This window comes from Hermetia illucens, chromosome 7 (genome assembly GCF_905115235.1).
Source record: "Hermetia illucens chromosome 7, iHerIll2.2.curated.20191125, whole genome shotgun sequence".
NCBI lineage: Eukaryota > Metazoa > Arthropoda > Insecta > Diptera > Stratiomyidae > Hermetia > Hermetia illucens.
Genome location: NC_051855.1, coordinates 12,812,053 through 12,832,913, shown reverse-complemented (window position 1 = coordinate 12,832,913; position 20,861 = coordinate 12,812,053). Strand labels below are relative to the sequence as shown.

General features: G+C 43.5%; 1 protein-coding gene across 5 annotated transcripts in view; it reads right to left on the bottom strand.

The window, feature by feature from the left end:
- LOC119660891 (paired box protein Pax-6) overlaps nt 1-20,861 on the bottom strand; it is a 148,927-nt gene that overhangs the window by 37,445 nt on the left and 90,621 nt on the right. For all 5 annotated transcript variants that reach the window (XM_038069821.1, XM_038069820.1, XM_038069817.1 and 2 more), the window contains one exon: nt 20,667-20,847. In XM_038069821.1, the coding sequence (XP_037925749.1) occupies nt 20,667-20,847 (181 nt within the window). The remainder of the gene's footprint in view (nt 1-20,666; nt 20,848-20,861) is intronic.

Sequence of the window (20,861 nt, the reverse complement as noted above, 5' to 3'; positions counted from 1 at the left end):
TGAAGTTAGCACCTTTAATTATCTTTCTTTCTTTTCTATGGAAATGATCTACTCCCTAAAAGTTAGCTACATTGCTTGAGGGTTAAGTGGAACAGTCACTCATGAAGGGACAGTTTACTCACATCTCCCACTTTGTGAACACCTCAATGAGAAGCAGGACCGATATTGGACTTAAATAAACAAATCAAAGATATCAACATGGCTTTTATTCAACTTCTGCTATCAACCTCACCTGGCAATTCCCAAAATTTCAAACGACAGAGAAAATAATATAATAATTAGACGCGTCCACACCTCCACGAGGTTGCGGGCAGAAGAAAAAGGACTCGTGGTCAGATCTAGCGACGTAATCTCACCGCTAGGCCCAACGAAAATTTTCCTCACTGGCGCTTTGAATGTGCACCGCTCTAGTACTTCGCTGCAGGTAAATTCACAGCATATTGTGATAGCGGTCTCCACAACACTCCACCCCCAGCTGAAACCAAGGGGTTTCGCACTTTCTTCCTTAAAGAAAGGTTCCGGGCTAGATATCGAGACCCGGTTGGCACGTCTCGGACGTCGAAGGTGTAGTGGTGCGGATCTTGCTCAAGAACTTTGTGAGGTCCATTGTATGGTGGTTGCAATGGCTTCCGGGAGTCGTCAGTCCTTACCAAAACGTGCTTGTCCGACGATCCCTGGGCATGCTGATAACGTTTTTCGCATGTTTGGCGGGAGGCAATAGTTTGATCAGGCTCACGGGGTCCTTGAACAGACGCAACAGACCGGTTGAATTTAGGCTTGATCACACGTCCAGAACTGGGTTGTCCCCTTTTATAAGTTCCGCGGGGTTTACGGAAAACTCATCGTGGCTGATTGTCCGTAGAACAAGTAGGACGAAAGCCAGGATTTGCGACTGGGAAGGATGGTATTGCGCCATTTTAGCGGCCTTAAGCCTGTGCCATCTTTCGAGCATTCCGTTGTGCTCAGGGTGGTAGGTAGTTGCCCGGTGGCGTTTGAAGCCAAGAAGTTTGCCTGACTCCGAGAAAAGAGAGGATTCAAACTGTATCCCCTCCTGGTCAGTGAACATAATCGCCGGCACACCAAAGCGTGGAATCCACTTTCGATAGAGGGCTTCGGCACATGATAGTGCCGTTATATCTTTCAGGGAAATTGCCTCAGGCCACCGCGTAAACCTATCGATGATTGTGAGGCAATACCTGAAACTATGCGAATCTCGCAATGGGCCAATGATGTCGAGGTGGAGGATGGAGTGGAAGCGCTTGGTGGACCCTGGAGAACACACGTGCTTCTTTTTTCATATGCTTAGAAGTCTTATACTTCTGACATGCCATGCACTGTCTGGCCCAAGATGTCCTTGTTCATGGACACAATCGATGATTGATTTTCCAGAGGCTGTCCTTGTCGGGCTGTTTACTGCGCCTGGGCCCTATATTCCAAACAATAGTCTAGCTTTACCCAAGCTTAGGCCCAAACTATTGGCGGTTTAACTTGGATATAATTCGCACTTTTGTCGTGTTTTTGGCGATTATATAAAGGAGCGTTTTCCACCTGTTGTCATTTTCGGTCACGCTGCTCCTAGGCCTGAGGTGAGGCTGCGTCTGATGACGTTCCTTTGCCCTGGACGAAACCGTTATTCTTTGTTTATCAAATCTGGAATTAAATGATTGAGGTAGTGGGAAATTGTGATTTTCTTGGGCAGGTCAAGTTTTTTGACACTATTCACGAAAAACGCTATAACTCTGTAACGGTCAAAGATGGAGTGTCCATTCCATGGACCAATTTTCCTCAAACAGGTGGTACTTTCCACCATTAAAATTGATACCATCATAAACGGGACACCCTGCATACTAGTTAAACATTTGCCTCCATAGAACAACATTGATTGCTTTTGAATCTTTTTTTAAAAGCTACACACAGTGATCAGATTTCAATCAAAACCCCCATTTTAATGCCACATTATTTCATTATTACTGAATGTGATTAGTCGCTCTAACACTATTATACATAATTTAATTCAATTCTATTCAGACATTATTCGGAAACCTCAGGACCGCCCAAAATAAATTGAATCTAAAAATGCAAAAGGAGAGAGATCAAGATCAAAATCAAAACGAGGCATATCCAATCCCACAATTGAGATTAAACCAACCTTAAAGAAAATTCAATTTATCCTAAACTGTTTTTCAATTCACCAGACGACATGCATACCCATAAGACATGACCGTAGAAAATAAACATGATAACAATTTTGTACAATTTAATAACAACAAGAACAGATACAAAAGTAGATTCCATTTTGCGTAAAATATGCGCGAGAGGTACGAGAGTAGCAAAGCGTTGAACAATAGATTTTTTCGGGGTTTTATCTGAGCGCAAAGAGATTGAAGGAAATATAAAAAGGAACAAACGGAGCAATGTCCCCTTCTTTGATGAAGTTTGAAGGGTCTACATTCGCCCAGCATTCCAGGGGTTGGTTTCGCGCTTCACTGAATGGAATACAGACGGATGGTGGGCATACTACGTGTATTTGCGCACATATATATATAATGTTACGTATAATATTTTCAATGCGCCATATGTTGCATCCAATTATTTTATGGTAGACCACAAAAACCCAATTTATTCGATCCTGCAAGCATAAAGGAGAGAAGCAAATATTGGCCTTCATTAATGGTAACATAGGGGAGGAGGAAAGCGTACATGAAGAGCGATTACATGTAAAATGTGGAAATCGCTTTACATAGAAAACTATGTTTGCTTTCCTATACATACAACACTCCCAATTTTGGGATATGTTGATGATTGGGACGAAAATCCTTTTACTTTGAACAAATTATGGGTAACGAAGTTCAGTGATCTAATTTTGCTATTTGTTCCAGGCGTTGAGCTGTTACTCCCACAATGATCCGTTGGTAATATGTCAATATATGTTATGCAATTTTCATTCAGTTTCCACTCGGCTGAAAAAAAATCAGTCAACTTTTCAACACGTTTAAGATAACCGTTGCAAAGGCGTGATTTTGTGTAGAGTTTAAGGGGGAGGTTACCCGTGGGGACTTGGCTATAAGCTTGTCACTCGGAAAATCGGGGCTCTGCGGAAGCCCTGCATATTGAGCATCGACCAGATGGACCGTATTGTGCGGGCATTGTTCCCCAGACACAGAATGTCGGCGGCTCTATATCAACTAGGAGACGTCTCCTCATGGGAGCAACGCAGTCCGTCCTTCTCTATGGTGCGGAGGTATGGGCTGATGCCCTTGACAAGGAGGTGCATCGTAAACGCCTCGCTCAAGTGCAGAGGCGGGGAGCTTTGCGAGTGGCGTCTGCTTATCGCACCGTCTCCGAACCGGCTGTGATCGTGATTGCGGGAGTGATCCCCATTGCCCTCCTTGCCAAGGAGTGCAAAGCTATCTATCGCCGTAAGGGCGAAAACTTAAGAGAAGTGGTTGCCCGTGAAGAACGTCAACGCACCCTTAGCGAGTGGCAACTTTCTTGGCAAAATGAGCCAAGGGGCAAGTGGACTGCGCGGCTCATCGACAAATTAGACCCATGGTTGAACAGAAAGCACGGTGAGATTGATTACTTCCTTACTCAACTTCTAAGTGGGCATGGAGGTTTTCAGTCTTACCTGCACAGGGCTGGGAAGGCGCCAGCAGCTTTATGCAGACACATGGGGAGCTCTCTCCAGACAACATTGTCAGAGAGACGCTGAAGAGCGCTGGCAGCTGGAATCGTATTGCGCATTATGTTCGGGCTCTTCTTACTACGAAGAAGATCGAACTCGACCGGCAAGGGGTTCCCTGAACTAACAACAACTCCCTTCCTCCCCTCCCCTCCCGTTGGTGAAAGGAATTCCCTGACTTGAAGGCTCCCAAAGCCGGGAGAGCGGGAGGGCTAGCCCGAAGTAATGTGTCAAACGGTTCCAGGCTAGTTCTCGGATGACAGGGAGGTGTTTAGTTGGTAGTCCGCCAGCGTGCTGTTGCGGGAGTCCAACACTGTGCGTAAACGCATTCACCTACCCTACTCCCAAAAAAAAACAAAAGGGGGGGGGGAGGCTGTCCCCATACCCCGCAAGCGAAGGGGTGTACGTTTGTTTTCCCTACATCTAGCGATGTCACGTATCAAACGGCTGGCATTAATCAGTGCTTTACGAACTTCCAGGTGACACAGGTACGAGGTAATTAATTAGATACAACACCAAGAAGCCACAAGGACTTTACGAGCTCCGCACCGACCTTGTCCTCACCCAGCTGCTAAATAGCGTCCAATCTGTCAGCAAGTGGTTCAGCTTGGCTGTCTCACCTACCGACCGGCACCTGATGGGCTCGTCCTTCAGCCGGAGATAGGAGCACTCGCTCAGCACATCGGCGATGATTGCGACGGATTTCTCGTCCAAGCCAACTAACCCGCAGTTGAATTTAGTGGTGCCTGTCGTGACCCCCGCCTCTAACTGGAGGAACCACTCCCCCGGGTTCTGCAGCCCAAACGGTGGCACCTTATTCGAAACAACGGTCAGGTCGGCAGAAGGCTCCGCGAAATTTCTTTCCTCTCACGTGACATTACTACCGGAGCAACACTAGAAGAACCTGAAGGAGAGCCGAACAGAGACCGGAGCGGAACCTCACCTTTTAGAAACCTCACGTCTGGTCTTGCGGTGAGTGTTATTTTACTTTCAAAAATTTATATATAAAAATAAGTTGAATTCGCCAGATAGCTTTTAGGGATATCGAATTGGTAGACCTCGGCGCAAAACCGTGGTGTCTAGAGTTCCTAACTAAGGCAGGCCTAGACCGTTTGTTGCGCCGTTGATGATGATGAAGATTCTAGGTTATCACTAAAGCTCTTAATGAGTTTTACGACAGGTGGTACAAGTGAATCTAGAAAGTGTGATGCCAGTGGTTGGTCGGCAGAAGTGCTTGGTATATGTGATGAAGTAGATTGAGATGGTAACTGGACATCACCTCGAACCAAATTAGTGTAACTTGGAGTTGTTACCATCTCACGTGTTTTGAGGAACTTCTAGGCAAGGAAGTTCTTGGTTGGACTCTGCTGACTTCAGTTTTTTTTTTCTTCATCTTTATCTGAAGGTGGAATATCTAGGGACTCTTAAGACTTAATTACCAAAGTTGGGACTGCCTGTTTGTATGAAGTAGTATGGAAGTGTGGTATCGAAATTGAGGTTGTTCTAGATGAAGTGCTAGATTGAGGAGGAAGGTAGCGTTGGGAAGAAATTCATGCCCTTTCAATTATATGCACTACCTCCATTCTGCTCATGGCTACAAAACAGCCATTCTTAGCGCTCTGGTACAGACAATTTTGAAACATTTGGAAGATTTAGACCTGTGGAAACGTAGGGGCAATGCTTCATATTTGCCGCCCTCAATGCACAATCCTTCCTTCAATACTGTGCAAAGTCATGTTTCATCAGCAGTCCTAGGAGCTCATTTAACAAAGCAAGTTGTGCGGGAAATTATAGTGATTGTGTTTCGTCTACACAATATAAAACACTACTTGAACGTCATCGTTGGTGTGCATTGTTTTTTGTAGTGTTGTTGATTCGTGGGCGCGTTCAGACCCAAGGCAAAGTCCTTATAGTGTTGCGTCTCCCACGTTTCTCTAACGACACTCTATCATCGTTGGAGTGAATTTTTGTGGTGTTGTTGATACGTGGGCGCGTTCAAACCCAAGGCAAAGTCCTTATAGTGTTGCGCCTCCCACGTTTCTCTAACGACACTCTAACATCGTTGGTGTGAATTTTTGTGGTGTTGTTGATACGTGGGCGCGTTCAAACCCAAGGCAAAGTCCTTATAGTGTTGCGCCTCCCACGTTTCTCTAACGACACTCTAACATCGTTGGTGTGAATTTTTGTGGTGTTGTTGATACGTGGGCGCGTTCAAACCCAAGGCAAAGTCCTTATAGTGTTGCGCCTCCCACGTTTCTCTAACGACACTCTAACATCGTTGGAGTGAATTTTTGTAGTGTTGTTGATTCGTGGGCGCGTTCAGACCCAAGGCAAAGTCCTTATAGTGTTGCGCCTCCCACGTTTCTCTAACGACACTCTAACATCGTTGGTGTAAATTTTTGAGGTGTTGTTGATCCGTGGGCGCGTTAAGACCCAAGGCAAAGTCCTTATAGCGTTGCGCCTCCCACGTTTCTCTAACGATACTCTATCATCGTTGGTGTAAATTTTTGAGGTGTTGTTGATTCGTGGGCGTGTTCAAACCCAAGGCAAAGTCCTTATAGTGTTGCGCCTCCCACGTTTCTCTAACGATACTCTATCATCGTTGGTGTAAATTTTTGTGGGTTACCAAGATTAGATTTGCGAAATCCTTACTTCCGAATAAGATGATTGGGAAGAGAGCCAAATACCCTTAGGCGTGTTCACCAGAAGGTGGAAATAGCAGTTGATAAATCAAACATTAAGGAAGGGTAATAAGGCGATCGACGAGTGGGTCGCTCCAGAAACCCATGGCACACAACGGTGGAGGAGGCGTTCAGGCTTCTCGGGTAGTCGTGGCAGATGCACTATGCCCTGTTCAGGGGTAATTGACTACTGGTACTGGAAAGCCCCCTTAAATTTATCCTAGGATTACAAAATTTAGCATAATATAAGGCATAATATTGGAAAATACAGTCGAGCCCCGATAATTCGGATGGCCAAGGGACTGATTTGTTAGAAAATGTTGGGATTACCAATTATCGGGAGTGCAAAATAAAGAAAATTAACTCTGCGGACCACCCAATTTGCACGAATTAACTTGAAATCCGAATAATCGATGGGGTTCCACTGTATTACCTATTCCAGTAGGTAAGCCTTTAGTAGGCCCACTTTACAATCCCATCTCCTATTTTGGTCAACTGCAAGCATCGATGGCTGTGGCCGTGATTCGAAACCGGGGCACGAAGTCGAGATCCTCAAGCTGATATTTCAACCGCCTCGGCCATCGCACCGCCGAATAGGGGGTTGAAATGAACTTTGTTAAATTTCGAAAAACAACTTTCTTATTTGTTAAATGTTGGCTAACATTCAAGGCAAATTCCAAGGAGAATTGGTCAAAGTTTTTGTTTGATGTTCTCCCGCCTTGCTTCACCCTGAGAAGGACATCTCAACAGGCGAATAAGTGGATGGAAAGTGCGTCATATAAAATTTATATCCGGGGCTAAATTTAGATATTTAAATTATCTACTCTGTATATCCTAAACATTACTAATATCTCCATCTTTCTATAAGAAGATTTTTCGCCTAGAATCAGCATTTTGATAATCCCAGCAGAACATCCAATTCAATTTCATCCCCTTCACCTTTTCATTTGGAGCTCGAATGGACGTACGTAGCTCTGCAAAATTAATCAATATTTGACTCCCAATATCATACCGATGTGAAAAAGAAATTTCTATCCCCAAAATAATGCCGATAACCACAGGGTGAAGACAGTATAACTGTCAGGAGAAGGCAGTGTAAAGAGGGGATCATCAAATGCGAAGGAAACCCCAAAGCCAGAAACGTGTAAATGGTTGGAGCGTGGCATTTTCTTTGTGAGAGGAATTTCGATTTAGACCCACATTTCGCGGCAGAATTGATGTTTCCTACCCAGTTTTCAAATATTTACAACAGATCCATAAAATCTCTCTCCCTTTCTGTCATACTCCATTTTCCATTTTCCCGCATTATTGCCCCCCCACCCCATCTTTTTACTTTCACGAGCACAGCAAATTCAGGATTGTAAGATGGCAGCAGCGGTCATTGGGAAAGACTAGAATAGTAGATCCTTAGGAAGGAACACTTTGGAAAATGCAAACACAGGAAAGTGCGCCCAGAATAAAAGTTATTGTGCGCCAAGTTTGAAGGGATTTGTAACTGGGGGGATGAAGAGGGTGATATTGGTCTGTGGGAAAAATAACAAAATAATCGAAAAATGTTGGCCCCCATTCAATTCGCTTCCCCCTTAGCAATAGAAGGAGACGAAAAAAATAGACCAGAATCCAAGGCAGGATATGTTTTGGGAGTTCCGAGTAAGGAGATTGCGACTGCAATGGTTTGTTTGCCAGATGTAAATGCAAAAATGGTGGAGGAATAAAAGTGATGATGGTACATGCACTCCAGTTTGAGGGTTGAAATTTTTCTGTAGTAGTACATGCGCGTAGATTGGGGGGGGGGGAGATGGAGGCCAGGTAATACATTTAAATAAATTGAATTTTAAGGGTAGGTAATAATCGTACAGTTTTACGCCTTGTATTTGTCAATTGTAGGCATAAGTGGAGAAGGACTTAATGTTTGTCTTGGAGTCTTGAAGCCCAGCGTTTTTCCTCCCCCCCCTTCAACGCCCCACTGTCCGCACATTTTATACTAAAATCTTTTGAATTGTCATCCCTCGTTCGAGTTGGACTGACAGGACTATCGTTGAGATTTTCGTCCCGTACAGTATCTGACCATGGAGTGGATGGGTAAAAAGGAGATATTAAGGTAAAATAGAAGATGCAAGTTGTGTCCCTTTCGAAAGAGGGTGGAAAGATATCAGCAGCAGATCCAAGTGCCTAAAAGAACCTTGGATGCTAAAGAAATGAGGTTGATGCAATATTGGGAACCCACAATTCCGGTGATGCGGCTTCAGAAAAGGTAGCGCAAATGATGGGACGCAGAATGAGAGCATGCGACGCTTCACTGAAAAGTCGGCGAGTCCTCGCAAAAAGGCAGTCAAACTATTGGTGGAATGAAGAGATTGCGGAGGTGCGAGCTGCATGTTTTCGAGCTAGAAGGATCTACCAACGATCTGAACGAAGACCAGACTTCGAAGAGAAACGGAGAACCTTCGAGGTAGACTTTAGCAGACTATACGGACCAGTGAGAGCGAGAATGCTTCATGGAACTTTGCGCAAATTCAGACCCTGGGGAATAGCATACAGAGTGGTTATGAAGAAGATGAGAGGTCGAACACCGTAAGTGACCTGCTCGCCCCCAGATAAAGGGGAGCACCAAAAACAAGCAGTGGATGCGGGCCCATCTATGGTATTATCCTGTTAGCATAAGTTACTTCATTATGTGTTTTTATTCCGAAGCCGAGGGTACTGTGAGGGAAGGTGTTTCTCAGTCTAACCTATTATCCACTAATTGTTAAGGTTGACTTCGGAAGTGGTCTGGGAATGTGACTTTTCAAAAGTTGAGCTAACTTAATTTTTTCACTCCAGTTATGGTGCTTTCAGCAGTATGGCTATTATGTGAACCCTTCATTCTTTGACACAATATGAATTTGAGGGCCTGCTGCATTCGTTGACAATGTGGTCCATATCACCGAGCCTCTCGCTTCGAGCAAACCTTAGTATCTTTTTAGATGCTTCCGTGAGGTGATAGGACGACCCCCCCCCCTCCCCACCGTTTCCCGAGGGTATTCCTCACGAGGAAATTGAAGAAAGCTAAGAAGAGTTGGATGGACTAAAAATCATAGAAGCAGCGAAGTATAAAACTTGACAATTTTACTACTCGATTAGTGACCTCAATGAGGCAATGAGTGTCGAAGCGAAACTTGTTGTCAAAAGTGACTCCCCCCAGTGGAATTTAGGATTGTCCATTAATAGAGTAGGAGAAGGAAGTGAGTGATGATTTAAGCGAGTAGCACTTTAGCCCTAACCCATTAGCAGAGCACCAACGAACCAGAGTGTCTAGGTCAGAGTGAAGGGAAACACAGTCCATAGGCGACGATATAGCGGAAACCAGCTTAAAGTCGTCGGCATAGAGCAAACAGGGGTAAGTAAGGAGGGCGAGGGGGTTGAAGGTCGTTGATAAAAAATGAAAATAAAAAGGGACCCAAAATAGATCCCTGCGAGACATCAGAGAATGGGGAGAAGGAGCGAGATGTGCAACCATCAAAACAAACGTAGTAGGATCAGTTGGATAGGTAAGAGGCAAAACATAAAACAAGTGGTATCGGAACGTTTAGAGACGAGATTTTGGATAGAGGTATCTTGTGATTTACAGTGTCGAAGGCTTTAGTAAGGTCTGTCCAAAAATTATGCACTTACTGCCCTGGATTTAGACATTTAGCGACAAGTTGAGCAAGTCGGATACAGTAGGCCTACGCTTAACAAAGCCGTGTTGTTCTTTCACTATGTGGTGGCCAAGGTGGGTTTGAAAGGGCCATAGACTGCTCCCTATCATTGAATATAAGGATGGACTATCGGAGCGACAGTTTGGATTTCGACAAGCCGTAGACGTTGTTGTGAAGCTAGCTCGAATTGCGGTGTCGTCTAATAAATGCTGTGCCGTGTTGACGTTGGACATAAAAAATGCGTTAAATTAAGCCAGCTGGGAGTGGATAGGAAGCTCTCTGGCTAAAACGGATGTGCCTAGTTTTTTGACTAAGTTCCTTGAAAGTTATTCTTTCGGAGAGGGCACTTTGGTATGATATGGATGGCCGGTAGCATGAGTGAGGCGGGGAGCTGCCTAAATCGAAGGAAGATTGATATCCTTTCTAGGCGGTATCCCGAATTACTGATACCGAGGGACAACATGACAACGAGGTTTCACTTCGATAAGAAGTTTGAAACACGTTGGAATGACAAGGCAAACTGGGAGAGCGTGGCTGCGACATACGGCTTAAACCAGCAACTGATTACTTGGTACACTGACGGATCCCTCACAGCAGAGGGAGCGGATGCCGGTGTCATTGGTCCAAGGAAAATGTACTTTGAGCCAATGGGCAGGTACACTAGCATATTCCAGGCGGAAATTTACGCCATAGACAAATGTGCCTCCTTTAATCTGCAAAGGAACTACAGGGGGCAGAACATAGTTATTCTCACCGATAGCCAAGCAGCGATCAAGGCACTTAGGTCCAACCAGGTGAACTCTAAACTGGTATGGGAATGCCTTGAGAGACTGAATACACTCGGCTCGTCCAACAAGGTCTGGATACTTTGGGTTCCAGGCCATGTTGGGCTGGAAGGCAATGAGGCAGCGGATGAACTAGCCAAGAAGGGAGCAGGGATGCCTTTATACGGGCCAGAACCCTTCTGTGGAATCGGAAACGGTTTCATGGCTATGAATCTAAGAAACGGTTGAGGGAACTATATTGGGCGGGCCTACCAGGGATGGAGCAGTCCAGGGTGCTTATTGGGGGATACGAAAACATGCGCACAAAGGATTGCTTAAACCTCACCAAAAAGAACCTTCGAATCATAGTGGGAATTCTCACTGGTCATTGTCGGCTGAACTACCACCTAGGGAAGCTAGGGATATCTACGGACATTGCCTGCAGGTTCTGTGAGGAGGAGGACGAAACCTCTATGCACGTCCTGGGACAGTATCCGGCACTTGTGCAAACTAGGTCGATACATCTGGGAGAACACTTAATACCAGATGCAAAGCTGAAACTTCTGGAAGTGAGGAACATACTAAAGTTCTTAACGGTTACAGGCCTGCTTGAGATACTATGATCAACAGGTACACTATAACCAGTAGAAGGGTCACAATAGTTCTTCAAGGACGCGGTGCGACTTTCCCTTAACAGAATAATAATAATGATATGAATGAGGGATCCAAGTGGTACCCAGTCACAGCAGGAGTGTTGTGTCCTCTCCTATGGAGCGTGGTATATAATGGGGTCCTTGTCCTTCAAGTGGCATGATAATCGGTTTCACAGATGATCTAGCCGTGGTTGTCGTCACGACACAACCTGAAGACGTTGAAGTATACCCTGACCAAGTCCCATTAGCGCCATAAAAGCATGGGTGGAGATGATTCAGCTTGATCTTGCGGAACAAAAGAGGGAGGTGGCCTTGGTTACCAACCGTAGGAAGAGGAATACGGTTAATATTCGTATTGGTGGACACATCATCACTTCGAAGCCGGTTATCAAACACCTGAGGGAGATTCAAGGGATACCTGGACTATGCCTTGGAGAAAGCGGCAAATGCCAGCGTATCATTAGCGCGGATGATGCCTAACATTGGAGGTCCACGATACTTGTGGCCGCAGTGGTTCGCTCCACACTATTATACTCGGCACGACTTTGGGAGGAAACACCAGGGGAGGAGAGTGAACATGACTTACCGCTTACTGGCGCTAAGGGTGTGCAGCACCTTCAGAACAACATCAGGCGAGGTAGCGTGTGTTATTGTGGGAATGATCCCGATGGACATTCTGGCAAGTGAGGCATGCTGTCTGTCCACCTAAAAAGGATACAGAATACCGAAAGGCGGCAAGATGAGAGTCGTTGAAAAAGTGTCAGCAACAGTGGGATGACTCCCAGAGGGGTCGTTGCACCCACACTTTGAGGAGTGGATTCAGTGACAACATGGCGAGATTAACTACGCTCTGACGCAACTCCTGTCAGGACATGGTGGTTTACAGGAAGTATCTGCCCAAATTTATGTTCCACTGTCTAGAGAGGAGGAGCTTGGAGGACTCTCAAAATCAACATAAGCTATTATAATAACTGGAACTTGGCAATCAAAAGTATGCAGGGACTATGAACTTGGGAGGACGCATGAATATTGGAGGTTTGGTCGCTTAAAGCGTCCAGTGCTCCTCGCGAAGTAATGCTTTGCAGCGGTCCTGCGGAGAAGGAAGAAGGAGAAAATGGCATATGTTCTTAGCAGTCATAATTTAATGGACAGATACTGTCTATATGTATGATGTTTTGGATATAAGCCAGTAAATATTCAAAATCGATACGCCGCCAAATACTCGTGATCCATTCCGATTGTCGTATATATTTCAACACTTTTAATCCTCTTTTATCACAGAAAATCTCTTGAAAAAGTAATGAATGAATGAAGAAGTTTTAAAGTGCCACATTGCCATTTTTTAGCGTCCTATCTCCCTTCGTTTGGAAAAAGATGAATCTATGTATCTAAACTCCGCGCTAAGCTACGTCTGGGTTTCTAAAGTGAGAGCACACGTATTTCTACTCAAAAGAAAAAAAAACTGTATCACATAATGCCTATACCTTTTGTCATGGCTATTGTACTAAAGAGTAGATGCATCTACTTTTTTTACTCCAGGCATACCCAATAATCTCGAATCATTTTGGCTCTGGTTATCTTTTTTACCTACCGATTTTAATCTTGGCCGAATTATTATCTCATCTCTCGAGAGTATAAGTATGTCAAGAGGTGCCGACGACAGCTGAAATTCTATTCAACATGAGATCCATGAATTTTCAGGTAATAACAATAGTTTGCGGACTTAGAGATTATAGTCAGCATTGAGTTTTCGTTTTAAAAACCAGACCATCTCTAAGGAGCCAATATCTATATCCCAGATAATCCTAACGAGGGTTCTTCGCCTGGTCCGTTTGTTTGTATGCATATCGTGTTTGGACTCATTATGATCATCTACAGGAAAAGATCATGATCACTCCTAATCTAGCCTATTTTTGAAACAGATATGGGCATAGTATCTGAAAGATACTCCGGGAGTCATATGAAAATGTGTCCACTCAAGAAACTAAAGGATTTTTGTGCTACTTTGAGAGTGCCTGCAGAAGTGGGTATTGTGTCGAGAAAGACAGAACAAAACAATTATTCTGATGACTATTTTGTGTCGAAAAGCCAGTTTGAATGTTGTTTTTTTCAGTAATTGGAATTTTAAACTGGTTTGTCCAATACCTCATGATTTGGGCCCTTGTTTTTTGGCTATAGTATCTTGATACTTTGCCCAGAATTATGCTATTATCCTTAGGTTTCCTTTTGTGCTTGTAAGGAAGAACACAACGTTGCCTTCGATGGGATAGTTTGCACTTCATACAGGTTACTATCTACCTCTTCCAAAGAAAAGGGTTCAAAAAAGAGAGCATGTCAACAAAATGATAATCACTTAAAGGATTGTTGCTACTTCTTAATATGGAAATAAGCTAATAGATTTAGTAATTTCAAGTTCATATTACTGTGTTCAACTGCATCCTTCTTAATCCTTCTAGATTATTTGGGCTTTGTTTGGCGTCACGTTTAGGTTACTTAGAAGTATCTTATGTGAAATTTATTTGGGGTTGTTTGTTTGAAATAAGTCCGATCTAGCCTTTATTGACACCTTTAAAGCTCCAACAATGGTGCCATTCAACCTAGGGTCTTGTTGTCGCTGACTTGTGTTTGTGGTGGGGAGAAGCTATAGTCTTTGAGCACTCAGCCCGTAATGGCCCATTGTATTCGAGAGCTGACCTTCCCGTAGTTCCTTCTCGGTAATTGCAGGAACCACGTATTCGCCGAACTGGGCTCCCGTTTGCTTTTCGCTGTTTTGGTTGAGGAAACAGAATGGTAACAATATCTTTTAGAAGGCGGCGGGGACACTTCTTTGCAGCGTTTTCATTACCAACCGGTAAGCTTCACCAGAAGGGTCTATATCGACTCAACTTCGTACAATTGTTTGATACAGTTCCTTTTGTCGTTTCAGTTGGTCCTTAATGAAGATCAGTCGTCTATTGGACATAGTAGCATCGCATGTTGTTGTCACCTATTAGTTGATCCTCTGGCCACCACGAAAAACGTGTCCTTAAAATCTTTCGCCGGCAACAGACTCAATATTCTCTTTTCCGAGATAAATTCACGCTTGATTGCCATGCCTGGTTACAACAGTGAAAATATTCCCCAAGAAATTGCCGGACTAGTCTTCTGTCTCACGTATATCAGATCCACTATAGACCACAGATACGTTTCGGCGCTCAGATTTACGAGTATTAAATCTAGCTCTTCGAATACTTCGGGCATACAAGCCAGGGTATTCAAGAGCCCAGAAATTAGAATTCCAGCAGCGATTATTGACTGACGTCCTCTTGAGTTCAAAAGCAGAGTGCTCAGCATCCGCTCTCACTCAGTAAGTTTAGTGCTAGGTGTAGAGTATAACAGCTGCATATGTGAAGCTCTTTCACCTTCGCTCAAGTGAATCTCTCTTTCAAATACCCTATTATTCCCTGGTAGGTTTGCTCTCCACAAGTCCATAGCGCTGTTTGGTCGGTTTGGTCTTTGTCGCAAATACCACCAACGTGATTCCGATATGACCCACTAATTATCGCCATGATATCTTTTTTGCGAATGGTTTGCTCTTTTTTCCGCGTAGTTCTTTTATAAAGTATGCAATTTGAGTGAAGCCCACAGTCCTTATTGATATGGCCTTCCGCGCCTCATCTCCAGCATTGCCTCGACATGTCCTTCGCACTAGTACACGCTAGCTCAATGTGACTGAAGCCAAGGTATCTTTTTTTCTATGAATGGAGGTGGAAAGACGCTGCTGCGCCAGGTTGCAACAGTGTGTGGGATTCGCACCCACCAAAACCACCCCCACTCTTCCGCTCCTCCCCGCAGGACCACCGTGAAGTATTAATTCGCGGGGGAGGCTCTGGTTCGCTATACCAGCTCGTCCATGTCGCGTCTCCGTCGCGCCGCCTTCCGAGCTCGATCCAACTCCAGGAGTTTTGTCTGCACCACGGCTACTGCCTCATTTACCGCCATCCAGTTTTCCTCCGACTTCAGCATCTCTTCCACCAGGTTGGAAGGCTCGATGTCCGCCCCTAAGATCCTGTTTAACCTCCTTTTCTGCTGCAGAAATCTGGGACAATGGAACATAACGTGCTCCGGGTCCTCGGATATAGCACCGCATTCAGGACAGTTGGGAGACTAGTCCAACTCGAAGCAATGCAAGTACTTCCTATAGCCACCGTGTCCCGTAAGGAACTGTGTCAGGTGGTAATTCAATTCTCCGTGCTTTCGGTTGACCCATTTCTCGATACACGGGATCAATGTATGGGTCCACCGGCCCTTGTCGGAGTTATCGCACCGTTGTTGTCACTTGCCACACAACTCTCTCCTGATGGCTTTTCGGAAATCCGCATTCACCTTGGCTGAATTTGCCTTCCGTTTTTCGTAGAGCCATTGTGCCTCGCTCGCTAGAAGATTTATAGGGATCATTCCTGCGATGACACACACTGCCTCCGTCGACGCCGTCCTAAATGCGCTGCACGCGTGGAGAAGAAGGTGAACTATGAACCATTCGCTCGAGAAATCAAAGAAATTTGGCGTCTCGAAAATGTGATTGTAGTCCCCATAATATTGTCAACTACAGGCATTGTACCTAAATCCCTTGATGTTCTGGGGCTCTCACGCCTTCTGGCTCAAACCATGCAAAAGTACACCATTCTGCATACGTGGTCAATGTTGCGAGGAGTTCTTGACGGATTCTCTCATTGACCTAGCACCGGTCACCACCACCACCGCTCCTTTATCTTTTAAATAGGTAGGATCGTCCGAGCCTAAATGCTTGGCACTCAGTGCTAGTATTAAGTAAAATCCGGCATTTGCCGAGATTGTGACAGCTCGGAAAATAATTAATCCCATTCAAATTTAAAAGTGCCGCCATATTGCAAATGACGTAACAAACTTTCGAAAATTTCGAATTTCCGAACTTGTCTGCGTGTTGCATTGCGCACCGGACTTATTTACCGTCCGTGTAATGATTTTCATTTGACAGTTTTCGCACTACCGACGGATGCAGTCACTCCGCTGTTGTGTTTAGGCCATTGGTCTTCCATTAGGTCTCCTGGCTGTCCAGTTGTTGCTTCACCGACAATATTCCAATCATTTCCAATTAAAATTTTTCGTGCAACGAGTCATGTAAATTTTCATGTAGCTCTAAGGTTGTTAAGACATTTGGGAAACCAATTACTCAGGGAACTAAAAAGTATCTGATTGACGTAATGACAACATCCGAATTATAAATTCAAAATGGTGTCGAAGGACTTTTCAATTGTTAAGTAAATAGATTCAACGGTTATTTTATTGTGTTCCCAGTTTGTCCAGAATTGCGGGATTAAACACCGAATCTAAACAAAAGGGAATAAAACAAAAAACAAAGCAGAGCCAGATGGGTAGGCATGATCCTCAGGATGATATTTTTAACAGAAAAAAAAAAACTCAAAATGTTGACCGTATTAAGTGATCGTGCCTACATCTTTGATCTGATTATATCCCGCCAGATACATTATTCACTCATACATGCATATCACTCTGGATAGCAACTTGCAGATGAAAATCCTTTGTACACCAAATTCAATATAGATACATAGGGAGGATCGCCAACAATGATCAGATTGCAAACAATAGTTACTTGCTTTTAACACACAAAACACAGCAGGGATGAAAAATGGTTAGAAAGGGAGAGAAGTAACTAGATCTCTCGAAAACAGGGTATCACATAAAATCCAGCTAATACACGCACAAATTAGCATTATGAATGGCTTCGAGTAGATACAATGGGAACTATAAAGGAATAAAAGGGATGATAATAACCTTTCATTTTTCTTTTTGCTGTGGGGATGGTATCTTGATCAAATGATCACACTATCGACATCTTGCCATAAACCTGGACTGAACTATCCAGCCTGATGGCATGGTTTCACGGGGTGCCTCAGGTAATGTATCTATTCCCTATTGTATTTCTCCATATTATGTTACTACGGGGTGTGTTGTATGTTGTTTACCTTTGGACCCTTATGTTTTGTGGTGGCTGCTGATAGGATAGGTAACGACAAATGATTGCATCACAAGGAAGAGTAGCACCTTTTAGACATTTTTTTTTTTTATGATTCATTTATTCATGCGGTTTACCAGTAAAATAGGAAGATAAAAGAGGAGGGTAAAGTTTTGACGCTTTTGTTGATGATGGAATCTTTTTTTTTTTTAGAAAAGATACTGAACCATTTAATATGAAGGGGAAATGAATATGAAGCGAATAGTGGAAAAGTTAACTTGTGCGGTTAAATTTCGAAAAATCATGACGCTGAAGGGACATTGTTACAGTAGAGAGGTCCCCAACTTTGCCTAGTTCATCTAAATATCCTTTGGTCATATGAAAGGTTTATTAATCGACGGATATCCCTTTGCCTTGTTCAATTAAAAAATATTTAAAAATATCTCGTGAAAGGCCTTTTGATGGCAATAGATGGATTTTTTTCAGAGCAATTTAGAGGGTGGGGGGGGAGGGGGAGGGGATTAACAAACCCAACATCCTAGATTCATTCGTCCACATAATACCATTTCCCTTTATTAACTCCACCATCAAATATGTTCGTATAATTGATTCAATGTTGTACATCTTTTTAGCTCATTTGTTAATACACATTCATTCTCTTTTCCGAATATGGCTGGGTATATGCATGCATGGTATGGTCTGGTATACATATATGCTCCCGGTAGGGGTGACGTTTCAGCCCATATATCTATCCATACATACACTATAGGTTTCCGAATTGGGGGCTATGTCCACGTCCATTGACGTTTCTGTGAAGAATCGTTGGGTAATTTAATAGGCTCCAGTGAATTCACCACGCCTCCGGATATCAACCCGATCGTATGTGGGTATTCCTGCATCCCCCAACATTTCTTACTATACATATCTCCCAGCATCATCATGAGCATCATCATCGTTCGTTGGTGTCATCATTAGCATCGCATAGGATTACAGGAGTAGTCGCTTCTCGACTATACAGTTGGGGGGATCAGTTTTCCAGGCACTGAATGTACACGTCAAATACAAGGTGATGGGGGGTAGGGTGGGGGTACGGTTTCTCGTCAATGTCTAGTTGCGGGTCTGGGCAGGTCTGACCAAATGAATGGTTGGTCGATGTGTGTCTCCCAATAAATGGACGTGTGTCTGTTTATCCACTGAACCGAATAGAATTACATGCTCTAGTACATTGGAGACACAACAACACGACGAGAACCCTTTCCAAGCTTCATATTCCCTACTCAATTGCCGTTTTCTTCTGTCTCCCTTTAAGAGATGGTTAGAAATTGCTCCGTGTTATTCCTTCTCCATAGCATATATGATTACAATGTCTGGCGTCGAAAAGTTTATTTGTCATGGAGCCATGTTTTCATAGTGAACAAAAACAAACATCTATGATTAGGAATTTGTCGCCTGATGTTTTTTGTTTTTGTTTTTCGGTGTTTTTTTTTCTTGGCGAAAGGGAGCCGAACTATTTCTGACTTCCAATTTTGCCTGTAAAAGTATCTTGTTTTTCTGCTTTTCGAGACAGAAAGGGCAGCCTCAAAGTAACGATTTTGAAGTAACCAAACTGAATTAAGGCGTGAAGTTTGGAACTGTATTTTTCATCCTCAATCTATTCGCCTTATCCAATTATTTTAATTCAGGACATCATGTAAATACCAAAATTTGAAAATGTTTTTTTTTTTTTTTAAATTGCAGGATCCTAGCCCCGCATCCACTTGATGTCGGACCGGACCAAATGGAAAGCAATTTATTCCCTCGTTTTTTGGTCCATGGACCCCTCGTTTAGGGCTTAACACCCAAACTTCAAAATATTAGACGAAGATGGCTTCAAGGTTTCTTATCAGAGCAGAGGCAAATCGTCAGACGGTGCCTAACCTCTGCCCTGGGAGCAGCGTGACCGAAGCGGCTGGCAGATGTTAAATGCCGCGGTTCAGCCGTTTCCAAATGAATCGCATGTAACAGACAGACAGACAGCGCATAAAGGACGATTTAAACGTCACCAAGAAGAAAGGTCAAAGGGTAGTATAGATCCCACTGTAAAACGTGAATTGGTACCCACGATGGAGCATCAAACCTGGACCATTAAAGGTATTTTATGTTTCTGCTACGAACCACTAGAATGTTTGCTATCCTGGTCAAACTCCAAGTCTTTATGATGTAGCTGGTGTTTTCAAAACTGCCTTTCTGAAAGCAGCCACTGGAGAGAATACTGTAAGCGGTTTCAGGGCTACTGGAATATTTCCTCTGGATTGAAACAAGTTCACTGAAGTTGAGTTCCTGTCTTTAGAAATTACTAGTCAGAGCGCAGATGAAGTAGGAAACGAAGGGCAGGTAGATTCAGGCAAATGACAATTCATAGCTTTCAACGTGGGTGACGAGGCTGGTGTGCTACAAGAAGAGAATACTAAAGAACACAGGCCTCACAATCACGCTGAAAACGGAATCAGAAGTGATGCCAGTGAGTCTAATGAAACAGGTTCAGTTCCTGCCATTACTAACTCGATTATTCCCCCCGTAATTGACGAAACAACGAGCTCTACTGCAGCAGAAACCATCAATCCTTTCCCTTAGATGCAAAGACGGAAAAGATCAGGAAGAGGTTTAAAATCAGCCCTCCTCAATTTCACACCACAGCGAGAACGATTGAGTGCTGAGAAAGGATACGCTAATACGAAAAATTAAAAAGGGAAAAGTCCCTAAGATGGCTTAGTCTAAGAACCAGTTGTTTGCCAGGAGCACGAAGAAATCTCGATATTGTAACACATCTTCAGAATTAGACTCCACAATAGCAGTTTCGATTTGGACATGAATTTTTAGCATTGACATTTCTTATCCTGAATTCAGTTACCACATATGCTTACTATAATTACGGCTTAATAAGAAAATGAAATTTAATCAAAGACGAAGCAATCTTTAATTCCTTTTATTTACTAAATAGTGCTAAGAATTTTCAATACAAGATTGGAATAAATAATAAATAATCTAATTTTTGAAGTGATTCCATTGGAGGGCTCGCTTTTGAAGTATTGTATATATCTCTCCATTAGAACCAATTTGACATAAACGCTTCATCCATAACTTGGTAGAATTCATGTATATCTATTTTACGTACACACCATCTATGTAGATATTTATTAAATTTAAATAAAATAAAAAAAAATATACTCACACTTGGTATGTTGTCACTATTACAAACAGCTTCAGATAGCAATCGATCCCGTATCTCCCATGCAAAAATACTTGGACATTCACGCTTATAGTCAGCAATTTTTTGTACAACCGGTGTCGTTGCAACACGCGGTTTTGAACCACCAATCGCACGCGGTTTTATTGATCCCGTTTCATAATACCTTTTTATAAAAAA